This window comes from Megalobrama amblycephala, linkage group LG18, assembly GCF_018812025.1.
Source record: "Megalobrama amblycephala isolate DHTTF-2021 linkage group LG18, ASM1881202v1, whole genome shotgun sequence".
Lineage (NCBI taxonomy): Eukaryota > Metazoa > Chordata > Actinopteri > Cypriniformes > Xenocyprididae > Megalobrama > Megalobrama amblycephala.
The window spans coordinates 12,539,862-12,562,893 of NC_063061.1; the positions used below are offsets into that span (position 1 = coordinate 12,539,862).

Here is a 23,032-nt window from a genome sequence, read left to right on the forward strand (position 1 = left end):
TCAAGAAATAGTTCACAGTTTTACCCTTCTGACTGTATGTTTGTTCAAATAAATGCATAAGAGACTTCTTTCAAAAACATTAAAAAAATCTTAACAACCCCAAACTTTTGAATAGTAGTGTATAATAAGTACATTTTTAATTCTTAAAGTCTTTCATCACAAATAATGGCACATTGAACACTGCAAGGATATGATACATGCTGTGTTGCTGCCCATTAATAGTATGAACATTGCATGTAAGTGTCTGTTATGTGTGTGTGTTTGAGTGTAGGTGTGTACTTTGTGGTATGCATGGCGCTGCTGGTCATCAGTCTTACCGAGTCTGTTTTGATCGTGAGGCTGGTGCACAAGCAGGATCTTCAGTCTCGTGTGCCGCAGTGGGTCAAACACCTGGTGCTGGAGAAGGCCACAGTCCTGCTCTGCATTCGCAACAAGAAGGTCTGCTCGCTCCTCTCGCAGGGATCTGACCTGCCGCTCTACAAAGAGAACAACATGAACACAGGTAACTGACCCTTTGCTAAGCCCCTCCTGACCAGTCCTACCTTAGCAACTGTTTCCACTCACTAAATAAGGGTTTACCAAATAGGGTTTGTGAGGTAACTGCAGGGCAGTGTTGACAACTTTTTCAATGGAAAGTAGCTAAAGCCTGCTCAAAAAGTAGCTAAATGTCCCTAGATGACGTAATGCAGCAACTGTCGGCACTTAACATCCGTTTTCTATCCTAATCTGTGCTCACATACTGTATTTTAATATAATATAGAGCCGAATGTACAAGAAAGCTATTCTTATTTATACATTTTCTGTCAGACAGCAGAAAAACTGAGATAATGACTGACTACAGGTTAACCAGCAGTCCAAAAAGTTTCTAGATTTGTCGCTAGCTGGTTTTTTGAAAAAAGTCGCTAGAGGAGTCTAAAAAGTGACTAAATTGGCAACACTGTGCAAGGAATTCATGAGTTGATAAAAAAGTTAATAATTAAATTGAATGTAATATAAATAAATGTGGCTGCACAGTTAATCAAAATGAAACTGAAATTGCGATATAGCCTCGTGTGATTATCGAAATCAAAAGTAGTGATTTAATTAAATAATTGCGCTGCGAGTTTCAGTGTGAAGCGACAGCTTACAGTGTCGCTTCTCATTAACTCCATTTTGGAAATGCAATTTGCACCTTATTTACTCATTTGCATAATTAACATTTCTGTAGATCGAAATTTACAGCCTTCACCAGTATTCCACCAAAATAAAATCTTATGGATGTGACTCTTTGAAAGTGAAGAATTTCAGACATAAATATTAGCATTGTAACTTGCAGTGTATAATAAAATAAGTATATTTTTTTAAATTATAAAGGACAACTTACAATTTAATTTACAACAGTAAAATGTTTATAATTTATTATTGTAATGTACAACAATAATATATTTATCTTAATTTTTTATTTTTTAAAACAATATAATAATAATAAGCCATTCAGCACTATATATAAATAATTTTAAAAATAATCAAAATAAAACACTTACTAAAAAATAATTAAAGTTTTTTTTTTTTTTTTTCATGTGATCATTAACCAACATTAGGGAACCATAAACGTGTGAATGTGTCATTAAATTATGAAAATATTTACCAAAAATCCCAGGGCATACTTCAGGTAAATATTTTATGTCTAAGGGATTCAGCTGACAAAAAAGTTTGGGAACTCCTGCACTAAATGACCAGGCAAGGATTTGCTTTTTTCATAATGCAACACCAGTATTTGCGCAATTGTTTCAAGTGTATACAGAAATTATTCAACAAATATTCATCCCTATAGGACGTTCTGTAAAGGCCAGTTCACATTGCACCGACAGAAGCAGACCAACTCTGACAGTCACCTGATTACACCACATCACTTTTTAGACATTCTAATTCTGATTCATCATGTCTAATCGGCAAAAACAAGCTCCAACAGATGGCAACACACAGGGGACACACAATGATCCAACAAAATTTTAATGTTTCAAATTAATGATGTTTGTGTGTACATGACAATTAATTTATTACAAATGTATTATAGTATTATTATATACTATACCACATTGCCAGTATTGTGTAAAAGTAATATTAAATTACTTTTACAGAACATAGTGTGTTGCAACAGTCCTTATCCTTATAAAAAAAAAACAAAAAAACATTTTTAGGCATGGTTGTGTTTCCAGTTTGTTTTATTATGCAAAACACAGGCATTCATATTTATATTTCAAGCATGTTGTTTGTGCACTTAATGTAATAAACATCATACAATATAATTAAATAGGTTATAATTAGTCAAGACATTGCATTAACAACTTTTGATCAGGCATTACCACTTGGGTCCTAAAGGAGACCCGATTCCTGGGGGAACTCAATTTCTCATGACACTGGGGGCCACTAAGGCAGCTCAACAAACTACCAAGGGGGCCTCAAGTTTACTTAAAATGATTTAAAATAGGGCAAAACAAGCATTACAATAAGCTGAAACAACTAAAGATCAAGATATTTCTAAGTATCTGGTTATTTTTTCTAATGAATATACATCTTATGCCAAGCTCTAAAGTATTTTATTGTGTAGAAATTGAGAGTGTGGGGGGATTGGGTTCAAATGTTGTTGTGGACTATGGGTGGGCCTTGAAGTCAAAAAGCTTGAGATCCACTGCTCTAGGTGGTCTGATTTTGCAGATTAAACAAGCTCTGAAACTCACCTCTGATTTTTTAAGCGGTTCACTGCAACCATCACAGCTGCGAGGGATCCAGAGACTCCGGGAGAAACCTGGGCTTGGGGCTGTCCACGCGGGACGCCGGGCCTCCCGTCATGGAAGGCATCCTACGTGAGATCACCACCATCCGTCAGTTCATGGAGAAGAAGAACGAGAGCAGGGAGATTGCTAAGGAGTGGCTGCAGGTGGGGTACGTGTTGGACGTCCTGCTGTTTCGCGTCTACCTGCTCACCGTGTTGGCCTACAGCATTACTTTAGGCACACTGTGGTCCGTCTGGCAGAACGTCTGACCACAGATGTGTATCACAGAGGGAAGGCGCCAATTCTGTCTCACTGCTTAAAGTAAACGCAGTGTTTGACGTAGGTTAAGTGCTGGTAATGCGATTGTTATCTTACAAGAGAATAACTTGAGGACCATAGAGGAGAAATGTGCTTTCAAACCAAGAGTTATTACTTGTAGACTGCTGTTCTTACTAAATGAAAGCTCTTCAAACTGCTCTCTGAAAAAAAGCATACAGAATACATGTATGATTGTTATATCTGCTTATATTCAGTACAACAGAACAATTGCAAGTATGATATTCTTTTCATACAACAGTAAAACATAAAGAAGTTAAAAGTGAACAACTCACATTTTGGATACATTATGGGAAGCTATTTTGGTTATTTTTTTCTCCGCCAATGGAGAAAGAGTTCCAAAAGAAGCCAAAGAAAGAAGCAGCAAAGCTTTAAAACATATGAAATGCATAAATAACTCATTGTTGAACAGTATATCAAAACTTTTAGCGGTGTTTTGTCGTTTTTTAGTATTTCAAAACTAAGAAAAAATATCTTTCTGCATTAGATTAATCACACTGAGGTCAAACATACACTACCATTCAAAGTTTGGGGTCAGATTTGTTTTAAAATCAAATGAATACTTTTCTTCAACACAGATGCATTAAAGGGATAGTTCCACCAAAAATGAAAATTATTCCATGATTTACTCACCCTCAAGCCATCCTAGGTGTATATGACTATCTTCTTTCAGATGAACACAATTAGAGATACATTTACAATTATCCTTAGTCCTCCAAGCTTTATAATAGTTGTGAATGGTTCCCCAAATTCTGAAGACAAAAAAAAATTATCCATCCATGAAAAAATTAATCCATATGACTCCAGGGGGTTAATAAAGGCCTTCTGAATCGAATCGATGCGTTTGTGTAAGACAAGTATCCTTATTTAAAACTTGATAAAGTAAAATAACGTGCTTCCGGAGTGATAGCCATACGCATTCGGCATACGTCCAAAAAGCGTTAACTTCCGATGAGTTGACGTATAACGTGTACTACGTCGCGGAAGTTAACAGCTGTTTCTCATTTCATTTAATTTCAAAGGCTGCATCCTCAAGAGGACGAATCCTGTGAAGGATGGCGTATATGGAGTGTCCTTAGCCAGAATTAAACAAGACGTCCTTCGTAGGACACACAGGCAGGAAAGGAAACAGGAAGTATATCGTTGCTATGCCAACGCGTTCACGGCAGCCTCGTTGCACTCTCAGCAAATGAATGAAAATGATTAATAAATTTGTATGTAATTTGAAAATAAAATGTATTTACTTGTTTTATTTTGGTTAATGCTTGAGGAGCTGGCATATGTACAACATATCTGTTACAGAGACAAAAGAGGAGGATATTAGGAAGAACAAAGTTTAAAACAAAAACAAGCATGAAGCTACTCATTTTTTTTCAAATAAATGACGCTACGCAAAGAATTGTGGGCTATCTGCAGCAGCGAAGGATACACCTCATGCATCCTCCGGATTCCTGTGAAAGAAGGACGCATTCCAAGGTCGCGCTCGGAGAGTCCTACTTACTTTTCTGAAATGATACAGCCTCAATGACGTATGAAACCTTCGAATGCGAACTCCGGAGGATGCACCCTTCGACATGAGACACAGCTAACGCTTTTTGGACGTATGTCGAATGCGTATGGTTGTCGCGCCGGAAGCTCGTTATTTTAATTTATAAAGTTTTAAATAAGGATACTTATTCCAAAAGTATTCCTTGCTTAACATTCGTAACCATTATAAAGCTTGGAGGACTAAGGATATTTTTAAATATATCTCTGATTGTTTTCATCTGAAAGAAGATGGGCATATACCTAGGATGGCTTGAGGGTGAGTAAAACATGGAATAATTTTCATTTTTGGGTGAACAATCGCTTTAAATTAATCAAAAGTGATGGTTGAGACATTTATTCTATTTCAAATAAATTTACCAAAGAATCCTGAGAAAAAATATTAAGCAGCACAACTTAACATTGATTATAATAAGAAATGCAGCAAATCAGCATATTAGAATGATTTCTAAAGGATCATGTGACATTGAAAACTGGAGTAATGATGCTGAAAATTCAGGTTTTCCATCACAGCAATAAATGGCATTCTAAAGTTGTAATAATATTTCACAATATTATTGTTTTAAAGGATTAGTTCACTTTCAAAAATTTTTTTCCTGATAATTTACTCACCCCCATGTCATCCAAGATGTTCATGTCTTTCTTTCTTCAGTCGAAAAGAAATTAACTTTTCACTTATAGTGGACTTCAATGGCCTCCAGACGGTTGAAGGCCAAAATTACAGTTTCATTGCAGCTTCAAAGGGCTTTAAAAGATACCAGACGAGGAATAAGAGTCTTATCTAGCGAAACGATCGGCCATTTTCGAAAATGTATATGCTTTATATAAACAAATGATCACCTTGCATGTGTTTCTGCCAAAACCGCACTTTCGTATTCTTCAAAACGCTTACGCTGTATGTCCTACGCCTTCCCTATTCTACTTACGGAACGAACGCAGTGCCAGTTCCATTTTTCCTAAGTAGAATAGGGAAGGCGTAGGATATACAGCGTAAGCTTTTTGAAGAATACGAAAGTGCAGTTTTGGCGGAAGCACTTGCAAGGCGATCATTTGTTTATAAAGCATATACAGTTGTATTTTTTTCAAAAATGACCGATCATTTTGCTAGATAAGACTCTTATTCCTCGTCTGGTATTGTTTAAAGCCCTTTGAAGCTGCCCTAAAACTGTAATTTTGACCTTCAACCGTTTGGAGGACATTGAAGTCCACTATAAGGAGAATAATCCTGGACTGTTTTCATCAAAAACCTTAATTTCTTTTCAACTCAAGAAAGAAAGACATGAACATCTTGGATGAAATTTTATTTGAAAGTGAACTAATACTTTAATGTAGTTTTGATCAAATAAAGCATAAGGGACTTCTTTAAAAAGCATTAAAAAATCATACCGAAACCTTTGAACGGTAGTGTATGCTAGTCCATGCTTAATTCAACTCTATTTGTAAATGTTGTAACCCAAATAATTTTGGCTTTATCTTGACATAAAAACAACAATTTATTATTTACAGCAGGTTTCCTTCATTCCATTTCACTTCTGTTTTTCTGATAAAGTCTGTAGTACTGTGAAAAAAAATGCTATCCTGTTATTGAAACGAAAACATCCTGTAAAGTGTCTATATTGTATGTCTTGAGAAGATGTTTGACTGTGTCTGTATTGTGTTCCCTCTCTTCCAGCCCAAGGGCGGTTGAGTATTAGTCGTTCCCTGTGACACTAAATGTACTAATTGTAAAGATTTTCACCTCACTGGGAATGCACTCAGCAGGCCTGGGGTGATTGGATAAATGCCATCGACACCCTACATAATTAAAGAAGAAAAAAATCATTTAGACAGTAAATGGGAGCATTGATCCCAATACAATCAATGTGGCTACATCTCTCCATCCTGCTTTCTGCTCACCACAGTCCTGAATTTACAGAGGTGTGTCTTAGTAAATGCCATTCTTGATGTAAATTAAATAAATATGTCATTATGATTGATATGTTCATAATTACCTTTCAACAATAACACAACCATACACTCTTGATGTATGCACTCAACTTTGACCAGCAGAGGGCTACTAAGGCCATGTAATGCATTTAAGAGACTGCTGATGTTAGGGACATCATTACACATACATTACATAGTTTCACTGGTATCTGTAATATTAATACAGTCTGCATTTGAAGTGCACACAAAAGGATTCCAGTGCCGGACGGATTTCATTATCAGCCAAGAACGGAATGTTGGCAGGGTGAGGTTGGCAGTGTAATTCCTGAAAGCCATACACAGTCATAACAAATGGCTTCAAGTGGCATTTGTAGGCTGTTACTTGTTTTGCAAATTCATCTGCTGGAGGTCGTCCACTGGGCCCGCTTGCACCCGCAGGCACGGCTTAGCTGGGAACACAACTGAAGGGATTTGGGAAGACCACGTCCACCATTCAGTCCTTTGCTGTCTAAACTTCCCTTGTCCATTAGATCATATCTGGGTCAAAGAGCAACCAAAGATAGGACGCCCTGCTCGTCGCACAAAAGCTATTCACGCAGAGAAGGTCACGTGACCTTTACCGAAAAGTGGCGGTCTTGGGTGCCAGCAGCACCCGCGTCGCTCTTAACGAAGCTTAACTTCCAAAGGCCCTGCAAAGCGAACAGACAATCTGAACCCTGCTGTCTTTCTCAGACGATCATTAAAAAAAAATCTGTTTCATCTTAAGAGATAGACCTAATTAAAAGTCTCATTAGCTCAGCACACTGAGGTAGCATTGTGTGCTATATATAAGGCACATGATTTCCAAAGATAGTTAGGATAAGGGATAGCAGCTTTTCAATAGACACTCTCAGTGTGCAGTTACACAAACCGTTGTTTGGCAAATTCTCACAGGCGAAATCCACATGCATTTCGATTTTGCAAGAAAATGAAGTTTTTCACAGATTTGCCACATATACCAACAGAAAGCTGCTTGTTTTGAAAGTAACCTCTGTGTGAGCTGTGCTTTGTGGATTGCTGCACTATAGACAATCAGTCAATCTGGATTACGTAATCAGATTCTTGTATTTGTAATTAGATTACATTACATTTTAAAATACTTGTAATCAGACAGACTACAGCTACTATTTTATTGATTACATTATTATCATTCTTTAATTTTTAATTTTAATTGATAAATGATAAAAGTTCACAGTTCTCTGATGTCAGTTAATGGTCACATGACATGCAGGTAAACAAATATTTTTTTAGTTGTGTTTAGTGTTTTATTTTTATTTTATTTTAAATTATTTTGTTTAATTTGACATTTTTATGATTTAATTACTTAATAGCTTTTCTTTAAAGATACACTATGTAAGATTTTTGAAGTAAAATATCCAAAAACCACTAGGCCAGTGTTATATACACTGCTCAAAAAAATTAAAGGAACACTTTGAAAACACATCAGATCTCAGTGGGGAAAAATATCATGCTGGATATCTATACTGACCTGGACCTGGTAATGTGTTAGGAACGAAAGGATACCACATCATTTGAAAGAAATGAAAATTATCAACCTACAGAGGACTGAATTCAAAGACACCCTGAAAATCAAAGTGAAAAAATGATGCAGCAGGCTAGTCCATTTTGCTGAACTTTCATTGCAGCAACTCAAAATGGTACTCAGTAGTTTGTATGGTCCCCACGTGCTTGTATGCATGCTGACAATGTCTCCTAGTGAGACGACGGATGGTGTCCTTGGGTATTTCCTCCCAGATCTGGACCAGGGCATCACTGAGCTCCTGGACAGTCTGAGGTGCAACCTGGCAGTGTTAGATGGACTGAAACATAAATGTCCCAGAGGTGTTCTATTGGATTTAGTCAGGCGAGCGTGGGGGCCATTCAGTGGCATCAATTCCTTCATCCTCCAGGAACTGCCTGCATACTCTCGCCACATGAGGCAGAGCATTGTTGTTCACCAGGAGGAATCCAGGACCCACTGCACCAGTGTAGGGTCTGACAATGGGTCCAAGGATTTCATCCCGATACCTAATGGCAGTCAGGGTGCCATTGTCTAAGATGTAGAGGTCTGTGCGTCCCTCCATGGATATGCCTTCCCAGACCATCACTGACCCACCACCAAACTGGTCATGCTGAACGATGTTACATGCAGCATAACGTTGCCTACGGCTTCTCCAGACCCTTTTTACGTCTGTCACATGTGCTCAGGGTGAACCTGCTCTCATCTGTGAAAAGCACAGGGCGCCAGTGGCGGACCTGCCAATTCTAGTGTTCAATGGCAATTGCCAATCGAGCTCCACGGTGCCGGGCAGTGAGCACAGGCCCACTAGAGGACATCGGGCCCTCAGGCCACCCTCATGAAGTCTGTTTCTGATTGTTTGGTCAGAGACATTCACACCAGTGGCCTGCCGGAGGTCATTTTGTAGGGCTCTGGCAGTGCTCATCCTGTTCCTCCTTGCACAAAGCAGCAGATACCGGTCCTGCTGATGGGTTAAGAACCTTCTACGGCCCTGTCCAGCTCTCCTAGAGTAATTGCCTGTCTCCTGGAATCTCCTCCATGCTCTTGAGACTGTGCTGGGAGACACAGCAAACCTTCTGGCAATGGCACGTATTGATGTGCCATCCTGGAGGAGTTGGACTGCCTGTGCAACCTCTGTAGGGTCCAGATATCACCTCATGCTACCAGTAGTGACACTGACCCTAGCTAAATGCAAAACTAGTGAAAAATAGTCAGAAAAGATGAGTAGGGAAAAAAATGTCAGTGGCCTCCACCTGTAAAACCATTCCTGTTTTGGGGGTTATTCTAACATATAATAATTTTATTAACACCAAAGCTGCTGAAACTGATTAACAACCCCCTCTGCTACTTAACTGACCAGATTAATATCCCAGAAATTTAACTGACTTGATGCTATTCTCAGATTAAAAAGTGTTCCTTTAATTTTTTTGAGCAGTGTATTTTGTTCAGTTGAGTACTTACAATATCCCAAATGTTTCCAACTATTTGTAAATCTTGCCACCCAGCATTTATTAATATGATATTCTAATATCGATCTATCTTACTGCAGTATGCAACAGCAGCCGCCGAGCGAACGCTCAGAGTAATGTTATAACATTTTCAGCAGTCAAATTTATCTAATATGATAAAAAGCACTGTGTTGTGCTATAATAAAAGTAATAATAAAAGAATAATAAAAAATAAAAAATAATAAAAGTTCAGCTTGAGAAGTGTGTTATGGAAGGTTTTTCCTAACAAAATTAAATTAAAAATTCAAATTGAGGTAAGAATTACATTATAGGAAAGTTATAATAATGTTAGGGAATGTTAGAATAACGTTAGGGTAACGTTAAAATAACATTAGAATTACGTTCTACAAACTGCAGGTCATGTGACAAGAACCAACAGATCAGCTTCGGCCTTTCCGAAGTCGAAATCTCGAAATCTCAGTTGAACAGATGATCATAGCTGTACAGGGAGGGTGTTTATTTCTCATATCCATAAATATATCTAGTAGTAAAGCTAATGCAAGGGCTAGAAATCAATTAATTCTTTGCTCATACTTCCTCGTCATCGCGGAGAGCGCAGTTCATGGTTGCATAGCAATGACAGACGCCACCGGAGCGCAATCGCTTGTGGAAAGGAGGAGAAAGCGGCGCAGCTGCGGTTTCCACACGTTTTTAGATGCGATATGTGAATGGCCTCATAGAACTTTTATTATAACGTTGATGATAAGCCTCCATACATCCAATTTCCATATTGCTTATACTATACTGGGTTGCAGGTGTGCTGGATGATTACTGATGTACAGCATTACTGACATTGGAATATTAGAATGTCATTAGGGAAACGTTAGTATAACGTTATAAGAATGTTAGAATAACGTTAGGGGTACGTTAGAATAATGTTAAGGGAACAATAGAATAACGTTATGATAACGTTACAAATACATTATAGGAATGTTAGAATATAATAATAACGTTAGGGGAACGTTAGAATCACATTAGAATAACGTTAAGGGAATGTTAAAATAACATTAGGGGAACGTTAGAATAAAATCACATTAGGGCAATGTTAAAATAACGTTAGAATAATTTTAGAATAATGTTAAGGGAATGTTAAAATAAAATTAGGGGAATGTTAGAATAAAATCACATTAGGGCAACGTTAAAATAATGCTAGAATAATGTTAGAATAATGTTAAGGGAATGTTAAAATAAAATAAGGGGAACGTTAGAATAATGTTAGATTAACATTAGGGTAATGTTAGAATAACGTTAGAATAATGTTAGAATAACGTTAGAATAATGTTAAGGGATGGTTAAAATACCATTAGGGGAACATTAGAATAATGTTAGAAAAACATTAGAATAATGTTAAGGGAACGTTAAAATACCATTAGAGGAATGTTAAAATAACGTTAGAATAATGTTAAGGGAACGTTAAAATACCATTAGGGGAACGTTAAAATAACGTTAGAATAATGTTAGAATAACATTAGTATAATGTTAAGGGAACGTTCAAATACCATTAGAGGAACGTTAAAATAACGTTAGAATAATGTTAAGGGAACGTTAAAATACCATTAGGGGAACGTTAAAATAACGTTAGAATAATGTTAGAATAACATTAGTATAATGTTAAGGGAACGTTCAAATACCATTAGAGGAACGTTAAAATAACGTTAGAATAATGTTAAGGGAATGTTTAAATACCATTAGGGGAACGCTAAAATAACGTTAGAATAATGTTAGAATAATGTTAAGGGAACGTTAAAATACCATTAGAGGAACGTTAAAATAACGTTAGAATAATGTTAGAATAATGTTAGAATAACGTTAGAATAATGTTAAGGGATGTTAAAATACCATTAGGGGAACGTTAGAACAACGTTAGAATAATGTTAGGTGAACGTTAGAACAATGTCAAGGGAACGTTAAAATAATATTAGGGGAACATTAGAATAATGTTAGAATAACATTAGGGGAACGTTAGAATCATATTAGAATAATGTTAGAATAACATTAGAATAAGAATGTTTGGTGAACATTAGAATAACATTAAGGGAACGTTAAAATAACATTAGGGGAATGTTAGAATAACATTAGAATAACGTTAAGGGAACATTAGAATCACATTAGAATAATGTTAGAATAACATTAATCCGCCGGTTTAAAAATAACGTTAGAATAACGTTAGGGGAACGTTAGAATAACGTTAAGGAAATGTTAGAATAAAGTTAGGGAAATGTTAGAATAACGTTAGGAGAACGTTAGAATTACTTTATAGGAATGTTAGAATAACATTAAGGGAATGTTATAATAACGTTAGGGGAACGTTAGAATAACAATAAGGGAACGTTAAAATAACATTAGGGGATCGTTTAAATAACGTTAGAACATTATTAGTTTATTATAACGTTGATGATAAGTCTGCATACATCCAATTTCCATATTGCTTATACTATACTGGGTTGCGGGTGAGCTGGATGATTACTGATGTACAGCATTACTGACATTGGAACATTAGAATATCATTAGGGAAATAACAAACACTAACAAGACACGGCTGGCAACAGATCGCAATCAGACCATATTGGGTGACGCCCACATAATCATTCACTCACACACATACACCCACAACAAACACACGAGGGCGAGTAAGTGAATCCATGAACCGTGACAGTACCCCCTCTCCTACGAGCACCTCCTGGTGCTCCCAGGAGAGCTTACCTGTCGATTGTAATCATCGATAAGAGAGTGATCCAGGATGTCCCTGGCAGGAACCCAACTCCTCTCCTCCGGATCGTAACCTTCGCAGTGCACCAAGTACTGGAATCCGCATCCCCTTCGCCTAGCGTCCAAGATACGACGAACCGAATAAGCGGGTTCCCCATCTATGAGACGCGGCGGGGGGACCGTTACCGGCGGATTAATGTTAGAGTGAAAAACAGGTTTGATTTTAGACACATGAAACATGGGATGAATTCTTCGGTACACTGGAAGGAATTTGAGGCGGACTGTCACCGGACTAAGAATCTTGGTGACAGTAAACGGGCCAATGAATTTGGGTACTAACTTATTACCCCTTTTTGACCAACGACGTATACGGGAGGCTTCAGCCGGTGGCGATCGGCCTGGGCCTTGGTGCGTGCTCCCACCTGAAGAAGAGTCTCTCAGGCGTGAGCGGAGGGGACCGCGACCACGAGCCCAGACAGAGCAAGCCAAAACAAAATTGCGAACGTCGCGAGCCATGCAGGGCCACCAGAATCGTTGCTTAACCAAAAAATTGGTACGACTAACCCCTGGATGGCAAGCCAGATTGGAATCATGGCCCCATCGGATAACATCTGAACGTAACCTCTCTGGCACCCGGGCGGAGGCGTTACCCCTTCTAAGGCCATGCAGACCTTCGACTCGACCTCCCATGTGAGTGAAGAGACAATGAGTCTCTCAGGTAGAATACACTCGGGAGTGGACGGGCGCTCGGGACGATCAAAAACACATGATAAAGCATCGTTCTTGATGCTTTTAGACCCGGGACGATAAGATAGCGAAAAATCAAAACGACTGAAAAACAGAGCCCACCGAGCCTGCCTAGAGTTTAGTCGTTTAGCGGATCTGATGTACTCTAAGTTCTTATGATCAGTCCAGACGATGAAAGGTACCCCCAAACCCTCCAACCAGTGATGCCACTCTTCCAAGCTAGTTTGACTGCCAGCAGCTCCCTGTTACCAATGTCGTAATTACGTTTGACAGCGGATAAACGATGGGAGAAACACGCGCAAGGATGCATCTTATCGTCCGTGGCGGCACGCTGGGATAGAACTGCACCTACCCCCACATCTGACGCGTCAACCTCCACCACAAACTGACGTGACAGATCGGGGCGACAAGATTGGGAGCCGAAACAAAGCGGCTTTTGAGGTTGGAGAATGCAGCCTCGGCTGCATCAGACCACCTGAACGCTGTTGCGGGGGAGGTCAAGGCAGTCAGGGGAGTGGCTAGTTGGCTGAAATTGCTAATAAAACGCCAGTAAAAATGGGCAAATCCCAAAAACCTCTGCAGGGCCTTGCGGGAATCTGGGATTGGACAATCCACCACAGCCTTAACCTTGTCAGGATCCATGCGCACCCCATCGGACGACATGATATAACCCAAAAATGGAACTGACTGTGCATGAAAAACGCACTTCTCCGCCTTGACAAAAAGCCCATTCTCTAACAGCCTCTGGAGCACTCGTCTGACGCGTTGCACGTTCCTGGAGAGAAGAAGAAAATATCAATATGTCATCCAGGTAGACATAAATGAACTGATCGACCATGTCTCTCAACACGTCATTAACGAGTGCTTGGAACACGGTGGGCGAGTTGGAAAGGCCGAAGGGCATAACCAAGTATTCAAAGTGCCCTCTAGGGGTGTTAAAAGCTGTCTTCCACTCATCCACCTCCCTAATGCGGACCAAATGATAAGCGTTGCGCAGGTCCAATTTCGTGAAAAGAGATGCGCCCTGCAGCCGTTCAAAGGCAGAAGACATCAACGGCAAAGGATAGGTATTCTTTACCGTGATGTTGTTCAGTCCTCTGTAATCAATGCACGGCCGCAGCGACCCGTCCTTCTTACTCACGAAAAAAAAACCTGCCCCCGTGGGAGATGAGGAGGGGCGGGTGATCCCAGCTGCCAGAGAATCAGAAATATATTTCTCCATGACCTCCCTTTCTGGATTAGAAAGTGAATATAACTTGCCTTTAGGCGGAGAACACCCTGGCTTTAAGTCTACGGCACAGTCGTAGGGACGATGCGGAGGAAGAGAAGCAGCCCGGGACTTACTGAACACTTCCTTCAGGTCAGGTACTCCTCAGGCACGTTTGACAGATTTAACTCCTCCTGTAACACAGAACGAGACACAGAAGAACAAGCAGACAACAAACAAGACGCATGCCAATGCTGGCTCCACCCCGCCACGGAACCCTGGCCCCACTCGATCCTGGGCTTGTGTTTCACCAACCACGGATGTCCCAGGACAATAAGATGCAGTACAGATCTGGAAATGTAGAATGACAACTGTTCAGAATGGTTACCGGATATAATAACGGTTAACAGCTCAGTGGCGTGTGTTGAGAGTGGTGGGCAAATCCAACGGGTAGATCTCCTGTTGAACACGGTCGGCCAACCCATGCAGAAGCATATCCCACTGCGCCTCCTCGTTCCACTTACATTCTGCCGCCAGGGTGTGGAACTCGATGACGTAGTCCGAAACTGGTCGAATTCCCTGCCGCAGGTCCGCGAGCTTGTGAACGGCCTCCCGTCCCGCCACCGAACGGTCGAACACCCGCCTCATCTCCTGTGACAGGGTCTGGAACGAGGAGCAGCACGGATGGTTGTTTTCCCACACCGCTGTTCCCCATAACGCCGCACGTCCAGTCAAAAGCGTCATGACCAACGCTACTTTAGTCCTCTCAGAAGAAAATGTATTAGGTTGCAGAGAGAAATAAATAGAGCACTTCGTTAAAAAAGCTCTACAAGCATCTGGTTCTCCAGCATACCTCTCTGGTGCAGGAATACGTGGTTCTTGTAGACTGTTGATGTTGGCGAATGGTTGGGAAACAGATGGCGGAGCTGGCGCAGTGGGAGATGAGAGATGTAAAACCTGGGTCGAGAGCTCAGCCACCTGTGCCACCAACGCTTGAACGGCACGAGCAGTGGCCTGCTTGTCCTGCTGATCCATCCGTTAAGCGCTCTTGCTCAAATACTCCTGAGAATCCGACGATCTTGCTCAATCCATTTTAGTCAGTTCGTTCTGTCAGGAAATAAACACAGACAGATGCTCCAAGTGCAAGTATAACAATCTTTATTGACAGAATTCGCTGTACAATAACTTCTCTCCAAATGGACAGGCGTTGCAGAGACTGAGGCGTGCAGAATCAGCGGCGTGCAGAGTGGTGATGAGATGGGTGACGCAGGGCTACAACGGGTATCAGAGACCAAGGATAATCCAGTCCAGAAAGCAGGGCACACAACGACATAACAGTAATCCAGGAACCAGGGAAAGACAGACAGAGAGCACTACACTAGGACAGCCTGCAACGAACTGACAAAGACCACATAAAGACATGCACAAAATATAACAAACACTAACAAGACACGGCTGGCAACAGATCACAATCAGACCATATTGGGTGACGCCCACATAATCATTCACTCAGACACATACACCCACAACAAACACACAAGGGCGAGTAAGTGAATCCATGAACCGTGACAGTTAGAATAATGTTAGAATAACGTTAGAATAAGAATGTTAGGTGAACATTAGAATAACATTTAGGGAACGTTAAAATAACATTAGGGGAACGTTAAAATAATGTTAGGGGAATGTTAGAATAACCTTAGAATAACGTTAAGGGAACGTTAAAACAACATTAGGGGAATGTTAGAATAATGTTAGAATAACATTAGGGGAATGTAAGAATAACGTTAGAATATCATTAAGGGAACGTTAGAATCACATTAGACTAATGTTAGAATAACGTTAGAATAATGTTAGAATAACGCTAGACTAACGTTAAGGGAACATTAAAATAACATTAGGGGAATGTCAGAATAACGTTATGGGAACGTTAAAATAACATTAGGGGAATGTTAAAATAACGTTAGAATAATGTTAGAATAACGTTATGGGAACATTAAAACAACATTAGGGGAACGTCAAAATAACGTTAGGGGAACGTTAGAATAACGTTAAGGGAATGTTAGAATAAAGGTAGGGGAATGTTAGAATAACGTTAGGAGAATGTTAGAATTACTTTATAGGAACGTTAGAATAACATTAAGGGAATGTTATAAGAACATTCCCCTAATGTTAGTATTTGTTTTTTTTCGACTCAAATTATAACGTTCTGAGAACATTCTTTTTAGGTTTTCTTTTTGCAACCTAAAAATAACTTCTTAAGGGGTCGTTCACATATTGCGTCTTTTTCACACGCAAGTCAGTTATTTCAAATGGAGCCGCGTAGCAGGCGCGTCCATAATGGAAGTGACGTGGTCGTGACGCGCATGCAATGCATTTTCCAAGCACATTGAGATGAAAATTTCTCAACTTTTCAGAATGCCGCAACTGCACCGCAGGTCATGTGACAAGAACCAACCAATCAGCTTCGGCCTTTCTGTAACATCGAAATCTCAGCCGACCAGATGATCATAGCTGTACAGGGAGGGTTTTTATTTCTCATCTCCATAAATATATCTAGTAGTAAAGCTAATGCAAGGGCTAGAAATCAATTAATTCTTTGCTAATACTTCCTCGTCATCGCAGAGAGCACAGTTCATGGTTGCATAGCAACGACAGATGCCACGGGAGCGCAAGCGCTTGTGGAAAGGAGGAGAAAGCGGCGTAGCTGCGCTTTCCACACGTTTTTTAGACGCGATATGTGAACGACCCCATAGAACTTTTTTTATAACGTTGATGATAAGTCTCCATACATCCAATTTCCATATTGCTTATACTATACTGGGTTGTGGGTGAGCTGGATGATTACTGATGTACAGCATTACTGACATTGGAACATTCCAATGTCAGTAATGAGAATATCGTTAGGGGAACGTTAGTATAATGTTATAGGAATGTTAGAATAATGTTAGGGGGACGCTAGAATAATGTTAAGGGAAAGTTAGAATAACATTAGAATTACTTCATAGGAATGTTAGAATAACATTAAGGGAATGTTATAATAACGTTTGGGGAATGTTAAAATAACATAAGGGGAACGTTGAGTTCGTTAGGGTTTTTGAATGTTAAAATAGGGGTCTCCTGGAAAAAAGGTTGGGATCCACTGACTTAACCCATTAAAAATCTCAAAGTGTTTGCTCTATTACAAATAATTTATATTTATAAAAATACCCAAAACAGTGGCATTACAAGATGGAAATACAAACTAGAAAAGATATTTAAGCTTTTTCTGCCCTTACTGTACGTCATGACACTAACTCACCGCTGAGTTGCCAGTTTTGGCAGTCTTTCCAGCTCTTAACACCGAATGCATGCCTGATCTAATTTGGCGTGCTATTTATACGCAGAAAAAAAACTTTGGCATACTTATGATATGCGTGTGTTTGATGTGCATATAATACACAGTTTTGACATGCATATGATACTCAATTTTTGGCGTCCATATATGATATGCATTTTGGCGTACATGTAATATGCCCCTACCCCACACCACTAATCCTACCTATTGCGTATCATCAGGGGCACTGCTAGCAATTTTGGGCCCTATGAAAGAATATGAGGTTAGGCCCCCTACCGCAGCCATTCCGCAGTAAACATATAAGCCAAACTAGCTATCCAAAATCTTATAAATCAAATCAAATATTGCTTTTGACCACTAGGTAGCCAATCAGTATTTAGTTAGAGACCAACCATGGCTGTAGCTAGCAGATGATTAGGCAAATGTAAATGAAATAGATACAGTACAGTAATCAAATATTCATAGAAAATGCACCATTCTTATTTGCAACATTCTGAATTGACTATCAGGTAGTGGTTACTAGGGTTGGTCGATGTCTACAGTCAAACATCACGATGGACGATGACATCGGGTGGGGGGGATTTTATTCATTGGATGTGTGTCTGGAGCATGGGTCTGGAGAAAGAAGGCTTGTTTGAGATGCGCCTAGTCTCACCTGAAAAGGAGGCGAGAGTAGGCGGCTGCAGTTAGGGGAGGAGTGAAAAAAGTGCAGTTCTTCTCGTATACCTACTGATCATTTAACATTAATGATATTTATTGATAGATAGATTATAGATTACACTTTGTATATTACACTGACTTTAACGAAACTACTGTTTTGCAGAACGTGCCATGCCTACTGTGTTCACGCCTTTTACATGGTTTTGACCAGCGGATTTCGCTAGCGTTCCACTCCTTTCTGGTCCACATGCTTTGAAGTAATGCAAGAAAATTTGTAATTATTATGAGAAACTAAGTCATTATTATGAGAAAAGGTCATAATTATGAGAAAGTTTCTCATTATTATGATTTACAGAATCATATTTTTACTCAATTACCCAAATGATTTATCATTTGCGGTGTCAGTTTGAGCATTTGTTTTATCATTTGCAAGGTCTGTTTGAGCATTTCATTTATCATTTGCGACATCCATTTGAGCATTTGATTGGCCATTTTCGATGTTGGTTTGAGCATTTGATTTATAATTTGAGCATTTGATTTATGATTTGAGCATTGAATTATAGATTTAATTATGACAGGTTTATACTGGGTTGATAATGAAAATTAAAAATCAAATAGAAATTAGTTTTAATTTGATTTTTGATACAGTTCATGCTTCCCCGAATGAGGAAATTAAATTGCATTTGAGCATTTGATTTATCATTTGAGCAGCTGCTTTGAAACTTTGATTTATTATTTGATCTTTTTGTATTCTCATTTTAATTTTGTTAGGAAAAAACATCCATAGTGTGTCGCGCTCATCTCTGATTAGCAATCGCTCCAGCGGCCTCGTTTCTGCTCTCACAGCACTCGGCCCCACTCTGCTTCATACTACAGTAACGTTAATAATTTCATCCATGAAAATGATTTCTGTCCGAGTCCCTTCAGATTCTTTTCCGCCAGCTGTGAGGTGTAGACGACATCTCCCAAGATTCCGCGCTCAATCTCGGTGTCATCAAGCTACGCCTTTGTTTTGAATAGGCGACCTCTAGCGGTGAAAAATCTACATATTGTAGCTTTAAACTCACGAACCCCAGTCTTGGAAATGCTGACATAATGTAATATTTAATGCACCTCATGTTGTTAATGACAAAGACTAGACTATATTTTCTTTCACTTTGTATTTTTATATCAATATGGTACAAGATTATCCTGTTCAAATCAATGTGAAAACAAGTTAGGTCAAAAGTAATCTAAAGTAATCCAAAAGTAGTCTTTAAATATATTAAATATATTACAAATTATTATATTACTTTAAATGTGTAATGTACTGGATTATTTTACTAACCACAATTGTTCATGTAATTTGGAATCAGTAACTGACTACAATTGTAAGTAATCTACCCAGCACTGTTGACAATACACAATAGACCTTTTTGCTAATATGACCGCACCTTAACTCAAAGAAAGCAGGGACCAACCAACAGTGAGATAATGGTGTCCAGTGATGGAGTACCTTTCTTCCTCAGTGTTGGGTATAATGTATTACCAAGCAATTAATTACTGTAATTTAATTACAGTTACTTCTGATGTAATTGCGTTAAAGGGTCAGTTCACCCAAAAATGAAAATTCTGTCATTTATTACTTACCCTCATGCCGTTCTACACCCGTAAGACCTTTGTTGATCTTTGGAACACAAATTAAGATATTTTAGTTGAAATCCGATGGCTCCGTGAGGCCTCCATAGGGAGCAATGACATTTCCTCTCTCAAGATCCATAAAGGTACTAAAAACATATTTAAATCGGTTCATGTGAGTACAGTGGTTCAATATTAATTTTAAAAAGCAACGAGAATATTTTTGGTGCGGCAAAAAAACAAAATAACGACTTATTTAGTGATGGCCGATTTCAAAACGCTGCTTCAGGAAGCATCGGATCATAAATGAATCAGTGTATCGAATCTGCTGTTCGGAGCGCCAAAGTCCCGTGATTTCAGCCGTTTGACGCACGATCCCAATCATGATTCGACACACTGATTCATTTGTGATCCGATGCTTTCTGAAGCAGTGTTTTGAAATCGGCCATCACTAAATAAGTCGTTATTTTGTTTTTTTGCCGCACCAAAAATATTCTCGTCGCTTTATAATATTAATATTGAACCACTTTACTCACATGAACCGATTTAAATATGTTTTTAGTACCTTTATGGATCTTGAGAGAGGAAATGTCATTGCTCCCTATGGAGGCCTCACGGAGCCATCGGATTTCAACTAAAATATCTTAATTTGTGTTCCAAAGATCAACAAAGGTCTCACGGGTGTAGAACGGCATGAGAGTAAGTAATAAATGACAGAATTTCATTTTTGGGTGAACTAACCCTTTAAATACTGTATAGACTTTATTTGAAAAAATTAAGAGCAGTTTTATGTCTATCGCTATATTGTTCAACTAGTTGAGGTTGATATGGGATTTATAAAGTAATTAGTACGGTAATGTAATGCATATTAAGTACAGTAATCTAATTACACTGTTGAAGATGTAATTAGTAGCTAGTAATTTTAAGCAATTACTTTTGTAGAAATTACCCAACAGCCTATTTTTTTATGTGGAATGTATTCAGTACATGAATAAATATGTTCATAATTTGTGATAAAATCTTTTCTGTTTTCAATTATATAATACAACTGTATATACTGTAGCTATGAATAAACATGCTAAAATTTTGGCACTCACACAAGATGGCAGCAGTTAGGCTGAGCTTTCGCTGTGTGTGTCTAGCCTTAACACTGGCAGATGTTTACAATAATTCAACAGGATCATAACTCAAACACACACACAGAGTGCTAGACAGATACAATACCAGAGGGAGCATTTGCATAGCAGCGAATTGCCATTATTTGCTCAGATGGTTACTGGTATTAACACAGAGCTCTATGTAATGAACACAGGCAGACTCACTAAAGCACTGAGGTTTGTATTCTCAGCTTGTCTCCCCCCAGAATAAAAGAGAAGCAGAGACTGCTTTTGTTTCAGTCTATTTCCCTCCGAATGATAATGAGAGCAGGCAGTGAAGGCACAGGACCTGTTCTCTTAATGATACACTACCTGTGACTTCACGTTGCTATCTTAAAGATTTATCGGATAATGTATTCGCATCGAATTCAGTCTCGCGGTCTTGTTTTGTCCCCCCTACTCTCTTTAACTGTAATATTAAACTTTGTAGGATATTTATCTCAGCTGCAGGTGGTGCTAACTGCAAATTTATCAGTCATTAGCTTTTATTTAGTAAAATGGCTTTAAAATGGCTTTTCCGACTCACATTCTTTTTTTACAAAAGAAGTTACATTTAAAAGTTATGCATTACAAAATTAAAAAAAAAATGTTATTTCATAAAAAAAAGTAACTGAGTTACTTTTTCTGTAAAGTAATGTTACATTACTTTTTCTTACCTAGGCTGGGCTTATTTTTCAATAATAAAAAAGTATGTTTTTGGCAAATATAAAGACTCTTTCAAACCAAAAGTGAAATTAATAAGCCTCAGGCTTAAGGAAATGCAAATTTATACCTGCAGTAGAGGGCGCAGGCTTTCAGCTGTGCTGCCATTCTAGATTGCAGAAGAATAGGATGCAGGAGAAGTTAGTTATTCACCAATAAAAACAAAAAATTAAACACAAATGTGATGTTTATCTGAAGTCATTTTTGCTTAGTATGCTTGAATTGGAGCACCGAAGGTTCAGCAGCAAAGACAATTGGTTAAGTAAGATATTTGTATTATTTATCTAATTAATTACTGCAGGTCTATGTAATAATAAATTGCTCACATTTAGTCTGGAACTACAACCAGCATTTGTACACAGCGCACACAACACCTCTGCACCTTACGCACGATTTCTCTCAACATGGGGACAAGGTGTCAGTCTATAAATGGGAAAACAAAGTTACTTGCGTTACGTTTTTGCAAAGCAACTTGGATATTTTGTAAATTTAAAAGTAATGCATTACTGTAGTTACTTGAAAAAAGTAATTGTAACTAGTGTCGGGGAAAGTTACTTTTAAAAGTATTTCATTACAATATTGCATTACTACTAAAAAAGTAACTAATTGCCTTTGTTACTTTTTATGGAAAGTAATGCATTACATTACTTTTGTGTTACTTTTTTTCACCTAGGCTGGCTTGCTTGTTTTTAAAAAAAAAAAAAAAAAAAAAAAGTTATATTTTTGGCAAATGTAAAGACCCTTTCACACCAAAAGTGAAATGAATAAGCCTCAGGCTGAAGGAAATGCAAATTCATGCCTCAGTTGGATCATCAAAGTTCAGCAGCAAAGACACTGGTTACTAAAATAAGACTTAATACATTAAATATATTTGTTGAATTTAACATACTTAATTATCGCAGGTTTGTGCAATATTCTGAGATTGCATTTCACTTTTATTTATATATTGAAGAATACTGACCGTTTTTGTGTGAGTGAGATGAGTAAACTGCTCACATTTAGTCTAGAACGACAATACCCATTATGTTCACAAAGCACACACAAAATTTGTTTGTAAACTTAAGTTACTTTACTAGTTACTTGAAAAAAAGTAATCTGATTACGTAACTCACATTATTAGTAATGCGTTACCCCTGCACTGCTAGCCAGTAATGTTTAATGAAACTGTCTAAACTTGTTTTACAGGCTTCAAGAGGCCTATAATAAACAACAAAAAATAAGCTCTGCAATAGAAATGAAAGAAATTTGCAATAGACATTTTCAGAGAAAA

The 23,032-nt window shown here is 38.5% G+C and overlaps 2 protein-coding genes and 2 long non-coding RNA genes across 4 annotated transcripts in view; 1 reads left to right on the forward strand and 3 right to left on the reverse strand.

The window, feature by feature from the left end:
• LOC125253523 overlaps positions 1-2,857 on the reverse strand; it is a 15,814-nt gene extending 12,957 nt beyond the window's left edge. Inside the window, exons 1-2 of the long non-coding RNA XR_007181457.1 lie at positions 2,721-2,857; positions 318-476 (exon numbers count right to left, since the gene is read on the reverse strand). This is a non-coding gene — a long non-coding RNA (uncharacterized LOC125253523). The remainder of the gene's footprint in view (positions 1-317; positions 477-2,720) is intronic.
• Positions 1-3,728, forward strand: part of htr3a (5-hydroxytryptamine (serotonin) receptor 3A) — a 12,456-nt gene extending 8,728 nt beyond the window's left edge. Inside the window, exons 8-9 of the mRNA XM_048167478.1 lie at positions 272-502; positions 2,736-3,728. Coding sequence (XP_048023435.1) covers positions 272-502; positions 2,736-3,025 — 521 coding nt within the window. The 3' untranslated portion in view covers positions 3,026-3,728. The remainder of the gene's footprint in view (positions 1-271; positions 503-2,735) is intronic.
• On the reverse strand, positions 3,078-4,137 carry LOC125253524. The gene is made up of 3 exons (XR_007181458.1): positions 3,726-4,137; positions 3,368-3,461; positions 3,078-3,235 (listed from the first exon to the last, which is right to left on the reverse strand). It is a non-coding gene; the product is annotated as an uncharacterized LOC125253524 (long non-coding RNA).
• A 9,296-nt stretch (positions 4,138-13,433) lies between these two features.
• On the reverse strand, positions 13,434-13,748 carry LOC125252281 (uncharacterized mitochondrial protein AtMg00860-like). Its single transcript, XM_048165467.1, has one exon. The coding sequence runs from the start codon at positions 13,746-13,748 to the stop codon at positions 13,434-13,436; it is 315 nt and encodes a 104-aa protein (XP_048021424.1).
• Between the last annotated feature and the right edge of the window lie 9,284 nt (positions 13,749-23,032).